This window comes from Phaenicophaeus curvirostris, chromosome 3 (genome assembly GCF_032191515.1).
Source record: "Phaenicophaeus curvirostris isolate KB17595 chromosome 3, BPBGC_Pcur_1.0, whole genome shotgun sequence".
Lineage (NCBI taxonomy): Eukaryota > Metazoa > Chordata > Aves > Cuculiformes > Cuculidae > Phaenicophaeus > Phaenicophaeus curvirostris.
In genome coordinates this window covers 90,553,301-90,575,541 of record NC_091394.1, presented here as the reverse complement: position 1 = coordinate 90,575,541, position 22,241 = coordinate 90,553,301, and the positions used below count along the sequence as shown (strand labels likewise).

General features: G+C 36.3%; 1 protein-coding gene across 8 annotated transcripts in view; it reads right to left on the bottom strand.

Moving 5' to 3' along the window:
• The window catches only part of PHF20L1 (PHD finger protein 20 like 1), a 56,575-nt gene that overhangs the window by 33,210 nt on the left and 1,124 nt on the right, over window positions 1-22,241 (bottom strand). For 3 of the 8 annotated variants that reach the window (XM_069854684.1, XM_069854688.1, XM_069854690.1), the window contains exons 2-9: window positions 15,971-16,142; window positions 15,730-15,814; window positions 14,870-14,958; window positions 12,511-12,573; window positions 9,032-9,239; window positions 8,215-8,343; window positions 4,207-4,289; window positions 227-479 (exon numbers count right to left, since the gene is read on the bottom strand). In XM_069854684.1, coding sequence (XP_069710785.1) covers window positions 227-479; window positions 4,207-4,289; window positions 8,215-8,343; window positions 9,032-9,239; window positions 12,511-12,573; window positions 14,870-14,958; window positions 15,730-15,814; window positions 15,971-16,142 — 1,082 coding nt within the window. The remainder of the gene's footprint in view (window positions 1-226; window positions 480-4,206; window positions 4,290-8,214; window positions 8,344-9,031; window positions 9,240-12,510; window positions 12,574-14,869; window positions 14,959-15,729; window positions 15,815-15,970; window positions 16,143-22,241) is intronic. The other 5 variants (XM_069854685.1, XM_069854691.1, XM_069854689.1 and 2 more) reach the window with 4 other exon arrangements.

The window sequence follows — 22,241 nt, the reverse complement described above, 5'->3', positions numbered from 1 at the left end:
CAAATATAAATATATTATTTAGATGTATTATTCCTGACAGAATAATTCATATGTCTTATTATGTGACACAACTTTTAGAACACTGAGCTACCCTTAATTCTCCCACTTGGACCTTTTATTTAAAGCAGACTCATTTTTAAAAGCAATAGCAATTTACAACCCAAAAAAATTTCTGTATATTTCTTATAAGTAATTACGGTATTTTTTTTAAAATGTCTGTGCTCACTAGTTTTATTTATCACAGAAGAAGGGAGCTGAGAGACCAGCGTCAAATCCTCGACTTGTATTAATTCTGGGGAAAGTGGTGATTTAGGGGGCTTTATACACCCAGAAGAATCTCCAGATTCTTGTTTGCATTTCTTGCTGCGAGCCTTTCCTGAAGACAAAGTTGAGGATAACAGTGCAGGTTTCTGAATGTTGGCAGAACTGCTAATATCAGCTTCATTTTTTTTCTGACTTTGTGGTTTAGGTGAAATCTCCTGAATAAATAATAAAAAATTGATACTTTTATTTCAGTTTCTTCGCTGTAGTTCTTGTATTCTACTTTGATCTTTTTAAAAGCAACTTTAGTATTCAAAACACATTTTAAAGCAAAATTGTTTTCAGTACAAATGAAAGTTATTTTAAAACGCATCACATTATACTTTTCTTTTTAAAGGAGCACTATCAATTATTTCAGTATTCAGAACATCCTCATTTCTTACTATTTGAAATACCTGCAAAAAGCCTGAAAATAAAACATTTTTTCTCTAGTCCCATTTTAAAAAGCTTAAAAGTTTTTCTAGTTTCCTATTTACATCTTCAGTAGACCAGGACTGTCAGTGCAGGATAACTCGGAGAGCACTTGTTAGGAACTAAAGTACATACACTGATCTATATCCATAAAATATCTCAAGTTGGAAGGGACCCATCCACATCATTGAGTCCAACTCCTTACTTCTCACGGGACTATCTAAACCATGAGCACTGTCCAGACATTCCTTGAACTCTCGACAGGCTTTCGCACTGCGATGAGCAAGCAATTCTTTTTCAGAGGACTGCAGTTCTAAAAAAAAGTTGCCAAGGCTTTTGCTTCACAACCATTTCCTGACTAAAGCAAAAAAACTAAATAATATCAAAAATTAAAAAGTTCCGAGTAAAAACATGAATTACATTTCTGAAGAAGAACCTGAAAACATTGATAATGCTCCTTTAAGAAATGTCTGAAAGCAAGAAAGATTCCAAATACTGAACACATTCTCACACAACCCCTTTCAGTGCTGGGAGTCTGGATTTCACCACATTATGTTTGTGCAAACACATGAAGAAATCACAACTTCTAGCACCACAGGGTTAAATAGATTGCTAACTGCTGGGGAAAATGAGCAGATAAAGAGTTAAAACAGTTTTTGAAGGAAAAGAACAGAAAAAACCCAACATATAATGCAGCTTTCCAATTTCATCAATTTTTATCCTTCTAAGCACATACACTGAAGTATTATTATTAGACAATTAGCATGCACTGACAGACATTAGCATTTTAGATTTTTAAGTGGAAGTTCTTCCCACTTTGCTGAATAAACAGTGCACATGTTACAACTTGCTCAATAATGGCAAACTGCAATATTTGAAGAGGTGTTCTTAAATTTGTGCCCTTTACTGTCCCAGTAACATCATACAGCATAGTATCTTCTAATAGAACCATACTAACAAAGCAGAAAATACTTCTAGGATGTATGCACCACTTTATCCAAACTAAAAAGGTCACATATCTGATGATGTGAAGGTGTAGTTGGGTTTTGTTATAAATCACAATTTTGTTTTCCACTGGAACTTTGTGTCCCAATGGAAAAAAAAAAAAAATCAAAACAAAAAACCACAAGTGCACATTCAATGTTTGTAAAAGGGCACCCCTGAATGCTACATGAATCAGCTTGCTGGAAGTATCGCATAAAGACCGGTGCAAAGCATCCCATTCAGCAGACAGTTCTACTTTGAATAACTCAATTACACATGTACTAGAGTGCAGTTTATTCACTTAAATAAAGCATTCCGTGAACTGTGGAGTATACCTATGCTGGTTATGAAAGATATTACCAGAAATTAGAGTCGTAACTTGTAAATAAACAATTTTATTGTTCATCTTCACAGATGTGAAAGACATTACTACAGCATCCATTACTTTCAAATTACAAAGTTATTTAAACAAGATTAAAAAAAATTAAATTAATGTTTTGATAAGGTGCTTAACCTCGTAACAGGACAAATTAACATTAAAAACTTAATGAATTAATGTTATTCATCTAATCAGGTCTCAGTCAAAAGGAAATATAACATGACATACCCTAATACAGTTAAATAAACTACTGTATCTGTAACTAATCATCTGAGTTTTTGGGTTTAAGACCACTGTAAACTAAAAATATATAAATATAAATAAAATAAACTTCCATCAACAAAGTCAGTTTTCAGCTATTGGCCTGAATACTTCTACCGTGTTTTGTATGACATTATTAAAAAAACCTACAAGATATTTTACTCATTCAATTTTACAGCAGTAGCAGACAAAACCTCTAAGGTATGTCAGCTTTGCTATTAGAAAACCTTATGGGGAGTTTTATAACTCGGCCGTTTTATTTTGAATTTGAGCAAGAACTTAGTGAAAAAAGCTTTAAGCTCAAAAATTTTCTTTCCCACATTAAATTATTTAAATATTTGTGAGGTTTCTGGTTTTAGTTAGAAGTGAAGAAATAGGAAATTTGGGATTTTAGATGCCTCTTTAATGTGGCTTAACTATTATTTCCAAAAATGAGGTTTTTTAGACCATTAGCATGTAAACAATAACAGAGACATCTTTTTTTTCTTTAAAATCTAACCAACAAAACAGAAACAGCCGAGTTACTAAGTCTAAGAAGTAACAAAAAGTTTTTAGTAAATATGCACTGTAGTTTATACTGTTGCATACACAGTCTATGTAAACCACGAAGTCCCATTCACCATAATGGGATTCTGCATGAGAAGATTTACATTGTAATGATTCTTCCAAAAACAACATGCTGTAAGCCATTTCACAGTTTTTTGCACATTGAAAATATCACACACAGTAGCAATAAAATCATAGCATCTTTAATATGCAAAAATTTGAGAAATGGAATGTCACGTCAATACATTGTAAACCTTTATGCAAAATATCGGTCAATGCATTGACACCGCAGTGGCTCCGTTAGCCGTTACAGGGACAGCATTAAAAACAGAAAATCATGTTCCATTGACAAGACTTGCATCCAATGTGGCGTCAATGGAAAAATCACAGCAATGCACTTATAAATCAGTTGTAAAGAACCAGTACAACCAAAATATCAAATGAAGTTTGGGGTAGGGACTGGTTGTAGAGTGTGCCGGGGCTTAAGAACAGAAGTGCTCTTTTAAGACTTGTGGGCAGCAAGGCTGTTTTATTCAAATGCTGCTGCTCAAGAGAATGAAAAGGAATACAAAAAAGCTGTATTAAAACTACATTAAGGCTCTGATTTAAATCATCGGAAAACAAAGATGTCCTGAATCAAGACTACCATTCATCCTTAGCTTGCTTGACCATGCTCAGGCATTCAGCCCTTTTAATATGCAAGATAATGCACAACTCTGAGTCAAGCAATGCCTGAACACAATGGAACCAGCCAAAGATAAAGAGGCAGCCTTCACATCCTGCAAGTATGCAGGTTTAAAAATCAGACCCTTAATATTATTTAAAAGTTTCTTTTTTGTATTTATTAAAATACACACCCTTGCAAAATGTATGGCTCATTGAGCGGTTCATAAAACACATACAAGCCTACAACACCAAATTCTTACAATAAAAAAAGAAACTTCTTTTAAAAGAAGTTTACTTGATGTCAAAACCCCTGTTTCAAACAAATAAAATCTGTGTAAAGGCCTTTTCCTAAGCCAGTCATGGTTCCAGCTATAAAACTGGACCCTAGGACACTGGTGGTCTCACATTTGTTGCATGGAGACTTGTTTCCCCTTTGTTTTCCGCTACTAAAATACAAGTTAACACTGTATTTAGAGACAAATTCCATACTTCTGGCTCTGCCAGAAATGTAAACATAAGATCAATTTTAGGTTCCCTGTTTTATCTGAAGGGGCAGGTTTTACTTTTGTAGGTACTACATCTCCATGGCACACTCCAGTGGGAACCTTGCAAAAGAATCAAACTCTACCATTTCATACCTGCTCCAGGACTGGAGCTGTTTCTTTGTTGCAATCCTTTTTTTCAGCACCGTCCACAACAACAGCTTTGGATGCCAATAAGCCTTTGGAGAAAAATTGCAGAGATTTTTAGTTAGAAGAAGCTTGCAATAAGAATTTGTGGAAAACAGCAAAAAAGTGAGAAGAGAAATAAGAACAGCTTTTATCTAGAATATAATAGTCTTTGAAGTAGCTCCACACAAAGCTGAACAGAAGAAACAAAAAGTTCAAGACAGTCTCATGACAGTGCCCTTTCACAAAGGGTACTTCTCTGGCATTTCCACTAACAAGATAAAAAAGTCAAATTATCAATTACAAATTAATTCATTGCCATCCTTTAAAAGCCCAAGCACTTGGACTTTAAGATCTATTTAAAAGCCTATTTAAAATCAAGCTTTTAAATCAAGGCAAACCAAGTAAATTCTGAGAGATTAAAATTATTTACAGACCTTTTCTATCTCTCCCGTTTCTGGTCTTAAAGAAATTCACATCAGAATTTGTATTACTACTTCTTAACACTAACACACGCAAACCTTTCTTAGGCAGTATAGTACAAGGGATTTAATTTCCAAATGAATATTCTCAGCAGTGGAGCTCCCAAATTGCCCCAATTACAAGATCATATTGAGATCAAATACATCAGAATATGTCACCTCATCCATTAAGTTACTATTGAAAAAAAAAAAGTCTGTAAAAGACAGGTCAACATAAACACAAGGGAGCTTTTTGTTGGCTAAGCAAATAGCAATAGCTTCTGTTCTGCTTCACACAATAACTTCAATTACTGAAATACGCAGAGAGAGAAAAAGTTCTATGCCATAAAGACAAAGCTAACTGATAAAACTGGAAAAACACAAATCTGAACAAAAGTTGCTATTATAACCCCGGGAATGTCAATATTGGGGATGGAGAGTTTAAGTTCCTAAACATAACTTGAGCTGACAGATCCACAGGGAATTCCTTCTGTGTTCTATGAAAAATCAGATGTGCTCAAAATTACAGTGCACAATGCCCAAAGAATTATAAATTAGTGAAGCCTGGGCTCTTGGGAAGTGTTTAGGACATTAAAAGATAAAACACACAAAATTCAGTGCGGTATTTTGCTAGACGGCTATCATGTTTCAGCACTACACAATAAAGACTAGGAGCTTTCTTTCATTTCCTTTATGTTAAATTAAGTTATGATTCCATTTACTAGGAAGTACTTATGATTTACATACTACTATTATAGAAAAACGTCCATAGCAAGAGGTGCAAACTGATTAATTTTACAGCTAAATAGGTTAACTGAAACACAGCTAATACTATTGAATTAGCAGTTCCCCATCCCCTGTCTGTAACAGCGCCTAACAAATAAGCAGCACAGGGTGGTAGAGTGAACCAGAAGTGTTTTGCTCTGTAAGCTTGGTGCAGATGATCTCTGTTCTTTTAGGTATTAACACTGCAACAGGACATGTGGAGGCAAGTATTCCAGAGGCAGAAATTAAATAGAAGAAGACATCAACGCATGACTAGCAGGAGACAACCTTCACCTTCAGGAAATGTAATTTCTCCCCAGTGGCAGTAGCAGCAGAAAAAGGAGCAAAGGAAGCAACTTTGTTTTGCTGAATGGTGAGCAAAGAACGCTAGATGCAGCTGTGGCCCTTGTGGCAGACAAGAAGAACCTTCTGCAACAAATACTGAATGCTGAATTGAAATCCAGAAAACAGTTCCCCTCAGACTGACTCCTACAGCCACATTATTTGCCCAATTTCCCCAATACACCTATAAGACACTTGGTAAATGAATGCTTTCCTAACAGCTACACTGTATACACCAGCACAATTCACAATTTTGCTTCAAACTAAAAGCTTGTGTCAGAGACAGAAACAACAATTTACAAGTATTTTGAACATAAGAGAAATTTCATCAGCAGTTACATTCTCAAAATACTCTATTATATGCAATAATAAAAAGCTTACTACATTATGAGTTGCAGAAGGGTGTTAATTTGAGAACAGTTACACAAAGTAACTACCAAGCATGATCATCTCCTAATGAAAGGATTAATTCACTTTCACTGAATGGTAACTTATGCTCTGCTAGTAGAGACAGAGAACGGAGAGCGACAGAGATTGTTTCCAGAATGATCAAGTCAATGCCTGTAACATGATGTTTTCTGATTATTCAGCTCACTCTATATAGAATCATAGAATCATAGAATAACCAGGTTGGAAGAGACCCACTGGATCATCGAGTCCAACCGTTCCTACCAAACACTAAACCATTCCCCTTAGCACCTTGTCCACCCGTGCCTTAAACACCTCCAGGGAAGGTGACTCAACCACCTCCCTGGGCAGCCTGTTCCAGTTCCCAATGTCTGTCGGACTGCTATTATTTTCACAAAGCTCCTTAGGAGATTCTATTCACAAACACAGAAAAATATGATTTCTAGAGCTACAGGTTTTTCAGATGGTTATGGTATCTTCTCCTACTAACGGCTATTGGAAAGAAACATGGATCTGAAAATAGATATCACTAGCATATATTTTACACTTCTACTGCTCGTAGCAGCAATTAAATTGGGACTTAGCTGAGGGCGTGTGCAGTCTGGGCAAAGGAAAGTAGAAATGAGGCTGATAAATTGGACATCTGTTAACTAAACTTGGTACCAAATAAGAAGCCTTCTAGGAAAGAAAATGTTGCAGGCAGAGGGTGGGTTTTTCTAGAGGCTGCTTCCTTCATATCACATTCCATACTGGCCCATTTAATTTATTTTCTCCTTTACATCAAAGTACTGGTTGAGAGACTGAAATGGAACCACATATAAGAAAATTCACTGAATATCCTCCACTGCTGACCTGTGAAAAGCTGGATTGGCCCAAACAAGTCTGGAAAATAGTCAGCACGTAATTCAGTAAATCAGATTACTTTTATCTTACAGAAACAACTCAGAGTTTTTATATGAATGATCATAACCTATCAATTCCAAAAAATAAAAATCAAACAAAAATCCCCTCTTATCTGCAGCACAGAACAAATTGCCAGATTTCGCAAAAAATATTCACTAGAATGAGTGGAGTGCATTTCTACCTTATTGTCTGTCCAAGGGTCCCTGTGTTACAAGGAGGGGACAACAGACTGACTTCATGACTTCTTTCTACCCAGCTTTTGAAATGCATCTGACACTTTCCCAGCACAGGTACAGACACAATGCCTCATCCTAAATACTGACAGGATCAGCACTGGCATCACAATTTGCTTATTGGGAAGCACAGGGAAGAAGGATATAAATTGAGATAATTTTTTCACCGGTGAGTAAATTTCTATTAAGTTTTGGAATTAAATGTATTTTTCAGCTTTCAAAGACAAGACCAATTATCTATTATTCCATTTCCTGTTGTACAAATTGTATTCTGTAGCTGTATACTTTTCTCCATTAATACCCTTGAGCAATAAACATAGGGAGTGAATGCCTTAGAAAAAAACTTTCCAGATCTTCATTGCTTTGATTTGTATCTAGGCTTGTATACTTTTAAAAGACATACCGCAAACTCCTTTCAGCAACATTTTTACTTTATGGCAAACTACAACAACATACTTAGTTTTCCCACAGCTACAAAAGCTTTAATTTACAGTGGTGGTATGTAACTCATAAGCATGTTAAGAACATGGACAAACCACAAATTGACATGATAATGGAGAAACCTGTGCAGCTGGAGTTAAAACATACTTGAGAAATTCATAATTTCAGGATGGCTATCTTCCTGAAAACTAAAAAGACCAGGTTAAGTCGAGACCATTCTCTGAATTTGAGCAACGTAAATTCCTCTAAAATTCCTCTAAAATTCCTATTTCCAAACAATTCCTTTAAAATTCCAAACAAGTGAAGGACTGTAGTGAATATCTGCCTTGTGAATATGCTTATATCAACGTACTCTACATGTAAGCCTATAGATTTCACTACATTAAAAAGGAAAAAAGTCAACAACAACAACAAAAGTATTTTACCAGTGATCTTGTTGAGACGCGCTCTCTTTGCCTGAAACGAGTTGCCTAGATTACTTTTCCTCTTGTGTGATAACGTGCTCTCTGCCTGCACAAAGGCCATCTTTGGAACATCCACTACAGGAAATCCTACTTGTAAACAGAAGAGAAATCTAAAACTCACATTTAAAAAATATGTAACACCCAAATACTGAAATATTTCAGAACTTCTACTAGTATACTGCAATAAAGGAAGTTTAAAATTCTACTTAAAATCAAAGTGACACATTCTGAATCAAAATGACACATTCTGAAGATGCAGTTTTACACGTCAGAGCAGTAGATGCATTTTACCTCAAAATTTGTAATTTTCACTCAATATTATAAGAAATACAGCATTAAGGACTATTAAAATGAACAAATTCTTGTCAACTCAGAAATAAGTTTCATAATCCCTGAATTTGGATATCTCAAATACTGGAATTTTTTTCTTAGAACAGAATCAAGGATTATCTCAGGGTAATAGAAGAAGCAGGAATATGAACATACAATGAAGTAACTAAAAGTAAAACAAAACAAACTAACAAAAAAATCCATGTTCTGCTCTTTGAGCTATATGCAAGTTTCACAAAAGGCATAAATATTGACCAAACTGGATTTATCTGGTAAGTACTATTTCTGAACTGATAAATGTTATGTTTCATAACAGTTAACATGATTGCAAATAGTATTTCTAGAGGAAGTTTTCTTAATTATTACTTAATTGAAAAATTAATAACAGGAATCCTACTTCTACATTACAGAAAAAGAGTATTTTATCTTTGATAGAATTTGTTTTTACCAAACGTGTCACTAGATGTAGGCTCCTCTTCCTTCTTTTGGACTTCCTGCATGATTGTAGAAGTTGAGGTTTCTTCCTTTTTTGAAGGAACTTTTAGCCATTTTCTGTCCTCTTTATCTTTATTGCTGTTTGCGCTGGTTCTAGGTTTACTTCCTGCTTTGTTCTTGGCTGCTGCTGCAGCAGCAGCTTTGACCAAAGCTATCCAATCCTCCAAAAAAGGAAAAAAAAAAAGGTAAGTAAGTATTAAAAAGCACCCGAGACTCAAATAGAACATACTTATAAGCCCAGCGAAATTTCATCTAGAAACATTCAAAAGCAGTTGAATTTATTTTTAAGGCTACTATTCCAAGAGTGGTAAAATAACTTTCCCAAGTTGCTTAAGCAAAGTATTATCAGTATGCCACACAAAAAGAAAAAAACTTTCCAAGAAAAACCACTGCATAAAGAATTCTGGCTGCACACATTCCCTGCAACCTATTTTATGAATCCTAGCTTTAGAAATCCAGGAACTCCCACACCTGGAACACTAAAAGAATGGCCCAGCCAGCTGCATGACCAGGCAGAGTTCCTTCTGAATTAAACTGGTAAAGCTGATCGACTCTATTATATTCAAGTTTCTACAGTAACTATAGACAGCACTCATTTTGTATTATATACTACAAGTTTCATTCAATAATTTCAACAAAGCATTCTATAATACGGCCAAATTTCACAATCCACATTTAAGGTAATCAAAGTGTCATTTTGGATAATGGCTTCTTTCACAAGGACTTCCAATACCTGAAGGAGGTCTACAAGAAAGCTGGGGAGGGACTGTTTCCAAAGGCTCGTAGTGATAGAACTAGGGGCAATGGCTATAAACTAGACAGGGGCAGATTTAGACTAGACATTAGGAAGAACTTCTTCACCATGAGAGTGGTGAGACACTGGAGCAGGTTGCCAAGGGAAGCTGTGGCTGCCCCATCCCTGGAGGTGTTCAAGGCCAGGTTGGATGGGGCCTTGGGTAGCCTGATCTAGTGGGAGGTGTCCCTGCCCATGGCAGAGGGGTTGGAACAGCATGATCTTTAACATCCCTTCCAACCCAAACTATTCTATGATTCTATGACTGAACAGAACAATTTCATCTACTGTTCGGCATGTGGATGAAGTTTAGCCACCTCTAAGTCAGAGAGAACTAAATACTTCCAAGACTGGGCTCTTTCCAATAGTTTGGAGTTATCAGACTCCTGCCTTATCTCTTCCGAGCGTTATGGATTAATCTGATCCTAAAATGTTTAACTTGATCCTTTTCAATGAAGCATTTTTTTAAATTTTCCATAAATTTTTCAAGGTCCAGAATTTTTCCACAGAGAAGTTATATGCAGTATGAAAAACAATAGCAATGCTCATCCTCCACCAGTAAGAATTTAGCACCCAAGTGTCTTGAACAAGAATTAATTTACTGTGTTGCAAAGTGCTACAATAGTATTTGCAGATTTGTACTACCTTATATGAAAAAAGGTATAATAAAGACTATTTTTTGTTTAGTTTTGCATAAGTGCCTTACAAATAGTAAAACTTCCCCCACACACTGTAAACAGACTATATTTTATTCTGGTCTGTTCCCTTGTTGCTATGCTTCATACAAGATATCCGAGGTATCTCGATTTTATAAATCTTGTTTCAATACATCTTTTTTCCCCACTAATTACATTTAGAAGGCTTTCAAATCTCTGTTCTACTGAGGTTTCTCTGCCTTTTTCTGACACACGAATGAGAAAGCATAACACAAAACAACTATTACCTTTCCTTGTATTATGCTTTTCCATAGGTCAATACTTTTAAATCAGTGCTTTACATAGGTTAAGTTTCTACATTGTGTCATGCCATGTACTCAGTAACACCAACAGTTTTGATTCCTCTAAGATAAAGTGTAGTGTGTCCAAACTGTCAGTGCAAGATACATACACCTAGTCCGGCCAGTAGCAGAAAAGTTTGTAAGGGCTTTGGCAATGCTTACACAACAGGCAACTAACAAGGCCATTTGGTGACATGCCAGCCACAAAGCACCTCTAACTGCCAGCTGCACAGTCAAATCAAAACCACACATACCTCTCTGGCCAGCCAAAACAAGCACACACATTAGCATCCAGAGCCTTGCCCATCCAGCAGGACAAAAAAAGGGTTGTGCTATTTGTGCTGGTGAGGAATTAGGAGACCTGAGAGTAAAAGTCTTAAACTGTAATCTGGCCAAGGGATAAACAAGTATCAGTAACATCGCTGGAGCCTGGATAATATGATAAAAGTGGGAAGCAAACAAAATGTAGCATGCAATAAAACAGCTTCTAAAGACCAGTTTAATTTTCAGTCAAGACAAGCATCCTGAAATCAGAAGCTTTGTGAAGAAACAGAGCTCCAAGGACCACACTGAACTCGGTATCCTGTTCTATTCGTAGCTGTTCTGGTGCAACATGAAGGGTCTAGTGTTTGCATTTTATTTCATTGTTTCAATACTCTCCTTAAGACAGAGAGCTTAACAAAAGGTAGCAGGACACATACAACAGTGAAGCTGTAAACAAAGACTAAATATTCAGTATACACAAATCAGGACCCAAATATGAATACATTACAAATTAGTAAAGTATAAAGGAAAACCTCTTCTGAGAGAGGTTTTCCTTACTACTCTTTCATGTCCTGACATTGTCCCTCTACTGGCTATGGTTTTGTAACTCTGCATCTTCCAACCCGATTTCACAGTTCCCACAGTATTCCACTCCAGAGAAAGTTTTATTCAAATATATAACTTTCTTTTTTTAAAGTCTATTTCCTTCTTTTTTTTTATTCTTACTAAAATTCATCTTTCAAGCTGAGAAAAATAACAGAAGTAGCCGAATGCTATGGTTAAAAGACAAAACATTATCACTACTGAGGAAAACTATCGTTATGATAATTAGACTCACTAAATCAAAGCTCAGGAAACTGCAGGATCAAGAAATAAGTTAGAAGAAATTACCCAACAGCCTTACACACTGATTGGCTAAAGCACCTGTATTTTAAAATATTCCTTCACATAACCTTAAACCTGCAACAGTGAGAAGGCAGAACCAGAATAATTTCTAAAAATCCAACCATTGTGCCAATAGCAGAATTCACACACACCCTTCGTCTGCCTACAAGCACCACCTTTTTGCTCCTCTACAATACTTAAGATTCAGCTGTTTTCCCTCTCCTGGCACATCACAAGTCCCGCACATTCATACACACACATTTGTGGAGCATCATCAAAACTATTGACAGGCTGATTCCAAATTCAGCCTGGATTCCTGACCCTCACCTTTCAATTCTAAACAGTCTGCCCCACCTACAACCTGGCTCACATTGTCTCCTGCCACATCATCTTTTTAACTCTGTCCCGATTACAAATCCATGCTTTTTCCTCAGCTTCCTCTTCCCTGTGCCAGGTCCCCTCCCTCTCCTTCAAAACCCTCCTCAAAACTCACTTCTTTTGGTTCGATTTCCGGCACTAATCTCAGCTCCGGCGCTATCTGCTCCCTCTCGCGCGCCTAATTATATCGAAGATAAAACAAAAAACATGAAACAGAAAAAGTAAGTTATCTGAATACTTTATATGTGCTCTCACAAGGGCAGTCTCAATATCCCCATCTTTTTTCTTTTCTCTCCACACTATGTTAATCCCACTTCTGTGTGATTTCAATTAATTTATACTTATCTGCAGAACAACTTAATCTATCATCTTATTTCATTGAATCACACAAATATTTTCCACTTTTTAAAAAGCCTGCCTTTAAACCCTCACAGCTGAGTCTTCTGCTGCAACTCAAAAACAGTTTGAGTGCTACAGTGTTTACAATCTCTTCCTTTAGGGTACACTAAGCTCAAATCAAAGAATTAGTGTCTTCCTCCATGTAATTCAAATTCTGCATGCTTAGCACACATCTTCCAAACAGACCTTACGTTTGTTACATTTGCTAATGCAGTAGAACTTGAAGTATGTTAAACTTACAATCACCTCCTGAAATGTTCATCTGTTTCCAAAGAAAAAAAAACAAAAAATACCCAACAAGTTGTAGGTGCCATCTCCTCTGGTTTTCAAATCAAGTTACAGTTGGCATTTTTTTCAGCTTTACATAATTTTTAGTAAATGCCTTCATATAAAATAAATAACAAAACAAGTAAAAACACTCATTTGAGTTCTAGGCTTCGACAAAGCTCAGTTTCAGATAACTTGTTTTCAAATTAAATCTGATCACGTTTTTATTCTCAAATACTGCAGCATAACTATGTAGGAGATCCTGCAGACAAAAAAAATATATCTTTACCTTCAGAAGGTATAGAACTTGAGGCCTATCTCCAGTTTTGCAAAATGAAATGCTAAGACTAGTACCAATTAGCATTATAGAAAGCATAATTGGTGTTGTCCTTGCTGCAAGACAACTTAGAAATTCTAAATTCATCTCAGAAAGTGTAAGCTTTCCCCCCTTATTCTTTCTGAAGACTTCATTAAAGCCACCTACATTTGGTCCCCAAGATGCATGAAGCTGATATCATAACTCTAAACTACTGAGAAAAATGAGAAATAGATGAGCTGGACTGCCACCAAGCATGCCTGGACATGAAAATTGCTGCTAAGAAATGGATTTACTACCTTTTTCAAAGCTGAAAATGCCTATGGCCTAAAAGTAGTAACTCAAGATGAGACACAACATATGTCCCTAGAAAAAAGCACAGGACAGAGTAAGGGATGACTTCACATTGTCACGGAGGGGCTATTTCAGTCCAGTTACAATCACATCACCCAAGTTTTCCTTTCTGTGAATTAAAATTAAATACTCTGGCCTCCTAACTTACTGTCACACCAAAAAGAATTGTTTGAAATACTATATACTGGTTCAACAGAGTTGTTTTAAGACTGCAGCAAGAAGGCAGTGTTAGTGTGACTATGGATTTCGCTTTAAACTTTGTTTCCATAAAGACATTAAGTAGTGTAGTGTTGTCTGGACAGAGTTCCGATGCTCTTTGCATAGACAAGCAACCCTAGAATACAACTACCTGTAACCTGGAGGCCAGGATACAGAAATGTGTTCAAGCCATTTCACTTATCCAGCTGCCCTTGTCACAATACAGATGGTTACATGAGTAATTCTATTGTTTGCCATGTTAGGAGTATTCTGAAGAGAACTAGGAACAAATAAGAGCAGTTTTTTCACATTTCTTGTCTCCAAGTCTCAAATAGTACTAGTGCACATTAACAATGAGAACAGTTACCAAGCAAAACATGGAATGGCATTTCCACTCAAAGTACATTACCATTTTCAATGTTGTTTTTCTTTTGCAAAATATACCTAGCAACTAAATCCTGTCCTCTGCTTCACAGCCTCCTTCAACTTCTACTCAGCATCTCTTATTTAACATCAACTGGACATAAAGAAATATTTACCTGTCTGAATCCTCCAAAATTCTGACACAGGGGAGAAAACCCCCACAGAACAGTCACATTAACAAGAACACAAGGGCAAAAAGCTACCACAGTAGCAAACAGACACCAGAGGAAAAAGTCTCTGGATGTCCCTTGTTTTGTAAACCCTGGAAGGTAAAACTCTGGGAACATATTAGTTGGCAGTTGGGGTGTATGGTAGCCAGACATTTCAGACAGAGGCAAAACTACTTGAGCAGCACACTCTAGAGCATCATCCATGAAACTCAAAGCAATGCAGTCTAGGTCCTAGAACAAAGACTGTAACCTAAAACTAGTAGTGACAGGTGACATTTTTACTATCAAAAATATCAAGCAAAAAATTTACATAAAACCTAACAGAGAGGTAACTGAAGTATTCTTACCTGTCCTTTTGCATCCTCTGGCATAGATTTGATATGCATCCTCTTAAGACATCGAATAACACCATCATAGAACTGTACTGTGAACGTTCCTAGAAGAGGATTGATGTAATCACTATGAGTAGTTAAGAAACAAAACACACCTTGTTACAATTAAAACTTTAGCAAAATGTTTTGTAGGCTATACAAATGAAGTAACAAGGAGTTACCTACAATCAGGATGGAGAATTTTAAGAAAAAAATAAATAACACCTCAATGAAACTCTGCTTTTACATTGTTGTTCTTTGCCCACACATTTCAAGCAGTCTAAGCTACTGTGTCACTTTTGCTTAAATTTCATTGAAAGAACTGTGTAATATTTAAGTTGCCATAACAGGGAAACAATTCAATTCACAATCTGATACACATTTGCTTTAAACTACAGTAAAAACTTCAACTTCTACACATGTTCATTAGAAATATCACTCCATTGTGCAGCACTGCATCTGAAGTATTCCTTTATCTCCTAATTTTCCACTGTTTTTCTTAAATGAGCAGAACATTAGAGATTCACCATTACCAAAATTTAAATGTACCCTTAGCCCAAATCAACAACATCACAAAATTAATAAAACTGTGTGCAAGATAGTCTTCTCAACACTGAGGAAATATTAAGCACTTTGCTTTCCAGGAGGAATTTCAGTTTTCTAATTTTATACAGATAAAAAACGAACCTCTTACTAAATTTGATTAAACAGAAACCTTTTCACTTAACATCAAGGCAGCAAGGAAAACTAAATGCATGTCATTTTTAAGCAGACTACATATGCAGCAACAGCATAGGCAAACAGTCATTACTAATGGCCCACACGTGTATACATACCCTCTTTATTAATTGCTTCAATCTTTGCAGGGTAATATCGACAGTCTGTCCAACGAGCTAGGACTTCTTCTCCAGGCTTAAAATCCTATTTTATACAAATTTAGTCATTAATAGTGCATAATATGTATATTTCCTGAAAAGAATCAAACATTATGTGCTAGAGGTTTAATGTAGGAAAACAAAGAGGACAGTTTACAAAAAAAAAAAAAAAAAAAAAAAAGACAGTAAGCATGCCACTTACAACAAATTCTTCATCATCTTTCAGCCCTTCTTTCCTTAATGCTGGTCGCTCCAGGGGTCGCAACCTATTACTGTCCCAATAAATCCACTCATCATAGCGATGACTCCAGCGTTCAAAATGGACCAACATCTTCCCTTCTTCATAATCTATCTTCTCAATACGAGATGGATACCTTGAATGGTGAACAAAAACTAATAAATTTCAAAGCATTTTAAAGACTTAGTGGTTAAGGTTTTACTTGCATACAACAGCATTTACATGACCATTCATAGACATACATTAACAATTTGTACTGAGAAATCTCCAAGGCTGAATAAGATGAAGTTACTAAATTGATAGCAGGATAATACTTACAAGTAATCTATATACATCAGTGATATGTCACCAGCTCCATGCTAGTCAGATGATTATACACAAATTTAAACCTCAAACTCCCAGACCAGGACTGTGTGAAACTGGGATTAGAAATTCGTGCTTATCAGTTTTAAGACCTGTGTTTGCCTAAAACAAAACCCTGTAAGAGTTTTTGATTACTCGGGGATGGAGAGGATATAGAAGTGTTTTAGGAGTACTTCACTACTTATATCAAATGTTTCATCAAACTATACCATGATTCCAGACAAATCTGAGTAACTAATCAAACCCAGAAGTCAACAGAACATTGTTAATCTAAGCCACTTATCAATTCATAGATCAGCTTCCATTATTTCACTGCCTTTAAATTTGATTCACAGTAACTATTTTTAAGGAGTCACCTCTCTAACTCCATACGCACTAAAATATATACGTCAGTCTTCATTAACATGTGAATGTTCCTCTTTGCAAACATTGTATGTGCTCAGTAGAAATAATCAGGACTGAGCTGTAACCACATCAATTCCTAGACACCTAATTTTGGGTTCAGCATATACGCAGTTTAAGAACCACAAAGGCTGAGACTACATTTGTAGAGAAAAATAGCAAATTTCTCTAACTTCAGCCATTAACATTCAGTCTTACTATTTCTGTTTCAAAGTGAAGTATTTCATAACATTTTAGTAAGGGAGCAAGGCACAAACTGGTTTTGCCACACTACTTTCTTCATCAAAATTATAGATTCTATTATATCCACTTTATGAAATGCAGAGAAAATTGGAATAAGGCAAAATTCAGCTCCTTCCACCCTTCACAAAAGCACTGAAATGGATTCATAAGTGCAAAGAATATCCTAAGACAAAGTTAATTGGATCATTAAATTTTCTCCAGTTTATATTAGGTATGGTCTGAAGTTAATAATAGATATACTGAAAAGAAAGACCACAGCAGAAGCACAGCTGTCTTCCACTTTCAAGAGGTAAGCTGTTTTTCTAACAAAGCGGAGCAACACTACTGTGGAGCAACAGCAAAAGCACAGAGGATGAGCAATCAATTTCCAGTCCTACTGCAAATTTAATCAGCTAGAAACGCAACTGATGTATACAGGAAACCTGACAACATTTCTGATTTCAAATACTTTCGCTCCAGAATACTGATGGTGCTGATAGAGGAGTCTGTTAACACAACGTTCTGATTAAAATATAAGTTCTCAAGAAGCACAGGCTTTCCCAGTGACTAGAATAGGGCATTAAAACAAAAGGCGTCAATCTCAATTTGCTCCTTCATTTCTCTAGCCCTGCTTCTTCAGCTGCAGTGATGCATACAGCTTCCCAACATCTAAACACCTCAGAAGTTGCTTAATGAAAAAAAACTCTCAGATTTTCTAGGCTACTACTGCAACTACTTCAGTCAAATTTCACTATCACATCAGAACGCACACAGTCCAACCCCTTGCTGTGCATTTTTCATCCATACATTTTAAAAATGCAAACTATTTTCATAGCCATTCTTTAAGTTCCCAGCATTTTCTCACTGAGCTTCAAGAAAACACAATGTCTTAGTCTCAAACTGCGGACTATCATTTGCCACTATATTAACAAAATTGTTTTTAAGACAGAAAAATTCCATGCAACTTCTGTCAAAGGAGCTGGCCGGATTCAGCGGATCAACCCCTTTCCCTTTTCAAGTAGGCTGACAACAACAATCTAATAATAACAGTGAAGATGATGATATATAGTATCAAAACAACGTAAAACTCCTAGGTCAAAACCTGAAACCAACCATCAGCATTCTGGTTTAACTTTGAACGGGCATCATGAAAGTCAGTCAGCCAAGAGACGGTTTTCCTAAGCCCTGGCTCTGACAATGCTTTCTTAAATCCACATGCTGCTACATTTAGGAATTTTAATATAAGATTTCTTACTAGTTTTTTCATCTTGCCCAGCATTCCAATTTCTAGACACCAAGTGTCAGAATAAGCAGGAAGAGTAGCAAAGCAGAGAAAAGTTACTATTACTACAGCAGATGTTTGAATAAGGATATTATCTAAAAGACTTCTGACTAAACGTAAGTAATGATACAGAAAGCATTTAACAAAAGGAATGAAAAACACAAGGAAAGCAGGAGGACAGCAAGTTCACTTTGTAGCAATCACAAATTAGAGCTTACGCACAAGCACTGAAGATGCACTAGTGAAATGGAAGATGAGAATGATGGTGCTGTTCCTCACTACAGTAGGAAATTTCAGGTTCATCGCATGCCAGCCAGGTAGTTATTTTACAAAGTTCAGGGACCACCAGCCAAATTCTCTTTCCTAAGCATCTACAATGAAAATACTGTTCCCATCACAGCGTTACCCTACAGTAGCTCCCTTGCTACATTTTTATTGGTGCCAGGGCTGGTAACTTTCACCAGTCATCATCAGCAAGTCATCATGCTGATCACTGTGTGTAAAAGACAACAGAAGATAAACTAGAAAAACATAGTACCCTGTCCTGGAAAGAAAAAACCGAGTAAGAGAAGGAAGCAAAGCACAGACTATAGTCTAAAGACAAATACATAAAAAAGAAAGCAGCTTTAATGCAAGTTCAGCAAACCAAGAAAAAAAGGAATCTAGCATTAGTTAATAGAAGATACGCAAAATATTAAGTCTCATTAGGAATCACTCAAAAGAGGAAATGCAGCACCAAGTATTTACTGGTTAATTTCTCTATGATAAATATGATGTATGCTATCAAAGCCTATTTAAAATGTCATCAGCTCTGAATCAAAGCCCATAGTACTGGGTTTTGCACAGTTAAATATTACAATAACCTTGTCATCACATTAAGGCTTTATTCCAATCATTTATGTTTCTTCAATGTATGTTAAAACAGTGGCAGCGAGATAAATAAAGCCAACTCAACTCCAGTTGTCAGAGGTGGAAGATTTAGCAAATCTCTGAACTACCCAAGCTATACACGACTAGTTATTAGACAACCCCAAAAAAATTTTGTATGGATTTAGCAACAAGTCATTACCCTCAATACACACTAAATTTAGCAACACAATGTGCCACAAATATCTACCAACACTAATATTTCACAATACCAGTCCCACAGTGGAAAAGACCAGAGCCTATATATTGCAGAATTTACTACTGCAAATTTTATACTGCACAGAAACATTTTTCTGGAGTTACAGTTCTTGCACTTTTACTGAAAATAATCAATTTCATAAATGCAAAATTATATAAATATTTCAAAAGCAAGTATACATTTCCTGCTGATAAAATTAAAAGTGGCAAGATTTTTTTTTTAATCCGCCTTTTTAAAGCATAACAAAGCATACAGGAAAACTTTCACTATAGCTAATATGAACAAGGTTACAACTCACATAAGAAATTTTATGCAGAAGTTCTTTCCATTGCAAAGCCACAAGTAGGGATTAAGAAGTGTTATGTCTACGGCCCAACCTTCCAGTCAGGTTAATTCTTCCTGTTCACTCCCACCAAGTACTCCACACTAAGGGACTGGAATGCATTTGGTATACAGACAGATTTGCCAGCATTTGTTCAGCACATACCAGAAAAATACACTATAAAAAACTGAGGAAAAGTCCTTACTTTTCACAAGAAAAAATAACCACACTCCAGTTCAATAACGAAAATGTTCTTTGCAGGGAAAGAATAAATTGCAAGTTTGGGGTTTTTTTGTTTTGGATTTTTGTTTGTTTTTTTTTTTTTATCACATGCTGGAAACGTTATTTAATAATCCCAAATAAAGTCTCATTCAAATTTCAGGGCACTTGGGTTTCAGGTTTTTCTTAAGAGAGGAGGGAGAACTGTTAACTGATAATATCTGTCCAGTTTACATACTGCATGCTCTCCATTCTCAGGTTCCAGTAGATCCAGCCCATAAGAACTGGGAAACATTTGTAATGCTACAAAATTTAATCTGGATTACAAAATTTACACTATGAAGCATTGGTCAGACAACAATGATCCAACATTGACAGAGTAAAAAATAATTGGAAATTTCCAGTCTTAATTTTTTGTCAGTGTAACAAAACCCCACACATTTTCTCCAATGTACTCAACACAATAATGGCTACACGGACAATATTTTTCATTTTTACGTCATGATCTTTGTTTTGACCCTTCAAAAGTGATCAAAAAAGCAGTGAATTGCCTGTGAGATGGGACAACAGTAATTTCAAACTGTAAAAAAGGATACAAAAATGCTTGTGCATTTGACTGAGCTTGCACCTACAAGTTTAGCAATAGACACACAGTCCTGCCTCCACAATAATGATAAAAAAGTCTCTTCTTCCACCTTGTACAGGATATAAAATCAAATACCCTCCAGTGTGATTTTTCCACAGATAGTATCCTGGTCGCTGCAAACACCTATTGCTAGCACTCCATCTTTTATTAAATATGTTGTATTACATCAATATGAAGCAGAGTTTTCACAGTCCTTTCAAATACATGGCTGTCAGGTAACGCAGTCGACTGAAATCCAAAGCAAGGACTGTACAAAATGACATTTCCCAAAGTTTTAGAGGGAAAAAGCTTCCTCCATACTGAAAAAAAAGAGTTTTAATGAGTTGTTTCCATTCCAGAAGTGCAACAAGGACCACATAACTGTACTTCCTTCATCACCTAACCTACAGCTTAAATCAAGCATATTAATAAAGACTATGGTCTCAGGAAACTGACAGAATTGTTTTTACTAAGTAACATCTGGCACTTACAGGACAATCAGTAGAGAGCTAGAAGCACAAAAGAGACAAGAAAACAGAAAAAGAGCTTAAGAACCAGTCTTACACATGGGCACGTAACTGCAGATATATGTGGTTTTGCTGCCTTTCTATTTGTTTCATCAATGAGAGGCATGGGTGGGGTGCATATAAATCAGATTTTTTATAAGGTGACAGGATAATTCAAGGTGGAAGCCTCTAGGCTAACCTCCCACTCCAAGCAGGGTCACCTATGGGATCAGACCAAGTTTTCCAGTTTTATAAAGCCCAGTCTTGAAAACCACCAATGTCAAGGACACCACAAATTCCTTGGGCAAGTTGATCCACTGCTTGACAGTCCCATGAAGAAAAAGGTTCTCCTTGCACCTAGCTTGAATCTCTCATTTCAACAGCGTGCCTGCTGTCTTTTGTCCTCCAAATATACACTACTGTGGAGAGCCTGGCTAAGTCTTCTTGACATCCCTGCTGGTACTGGAAGGCTGCTAGTGCGCCTCTTGAAACCTTCTCCAAAATAAACTTGTCCAATTTCCTCACTCTCTCCTCACAGGTCATGCATTTCAGGCCCCAAATCATCTCAAATATATTTAATAACTTTCTGTCATCAGTCTGAGTCCTATTTTCACTGTTGCTGTAACTGCTAAATTTCAATATTAACTTTCCGCTCCTGTATATAGCGCCACAAAACTTTACACGCATACAAATTTGACCTGTTCTACTTGGTGGTCCAGATGACAAACCGATTCCTAGGAAGTTCAGGACAAATTATATTCTGCCTGAAAATACCAAGCAACTCAGCCGCTGAGCTTGCAACAGGGTACACATCACAAGGCCAAACCTAGACAAGCACTTAAGAACTGACATGCAACCCTTTCCTGTTAACAAGCTGGGCAGATCTGACACAAACCCTGCACTGGATATTCAGTGATTAAATAATACAATTACCTTGAAGCTATTTTTTTCCGATTAACTTTTGTTATTTAGTTACATTATCCACTTGTCTCTAGTCACAGGAGATGCAATAAAAAGTTCTATTAAAATTATTTTATTTTTATAGCGTTATTTGGAAAGTTTCATGACCTTGGCATTCAGTTATATGATTAGAATGTTGAAAACCCAATCCACAGCAACAGGTAAGAACAAGAACTGTCTTGTAAACCGTATTTTTCCTTTAGAGAGC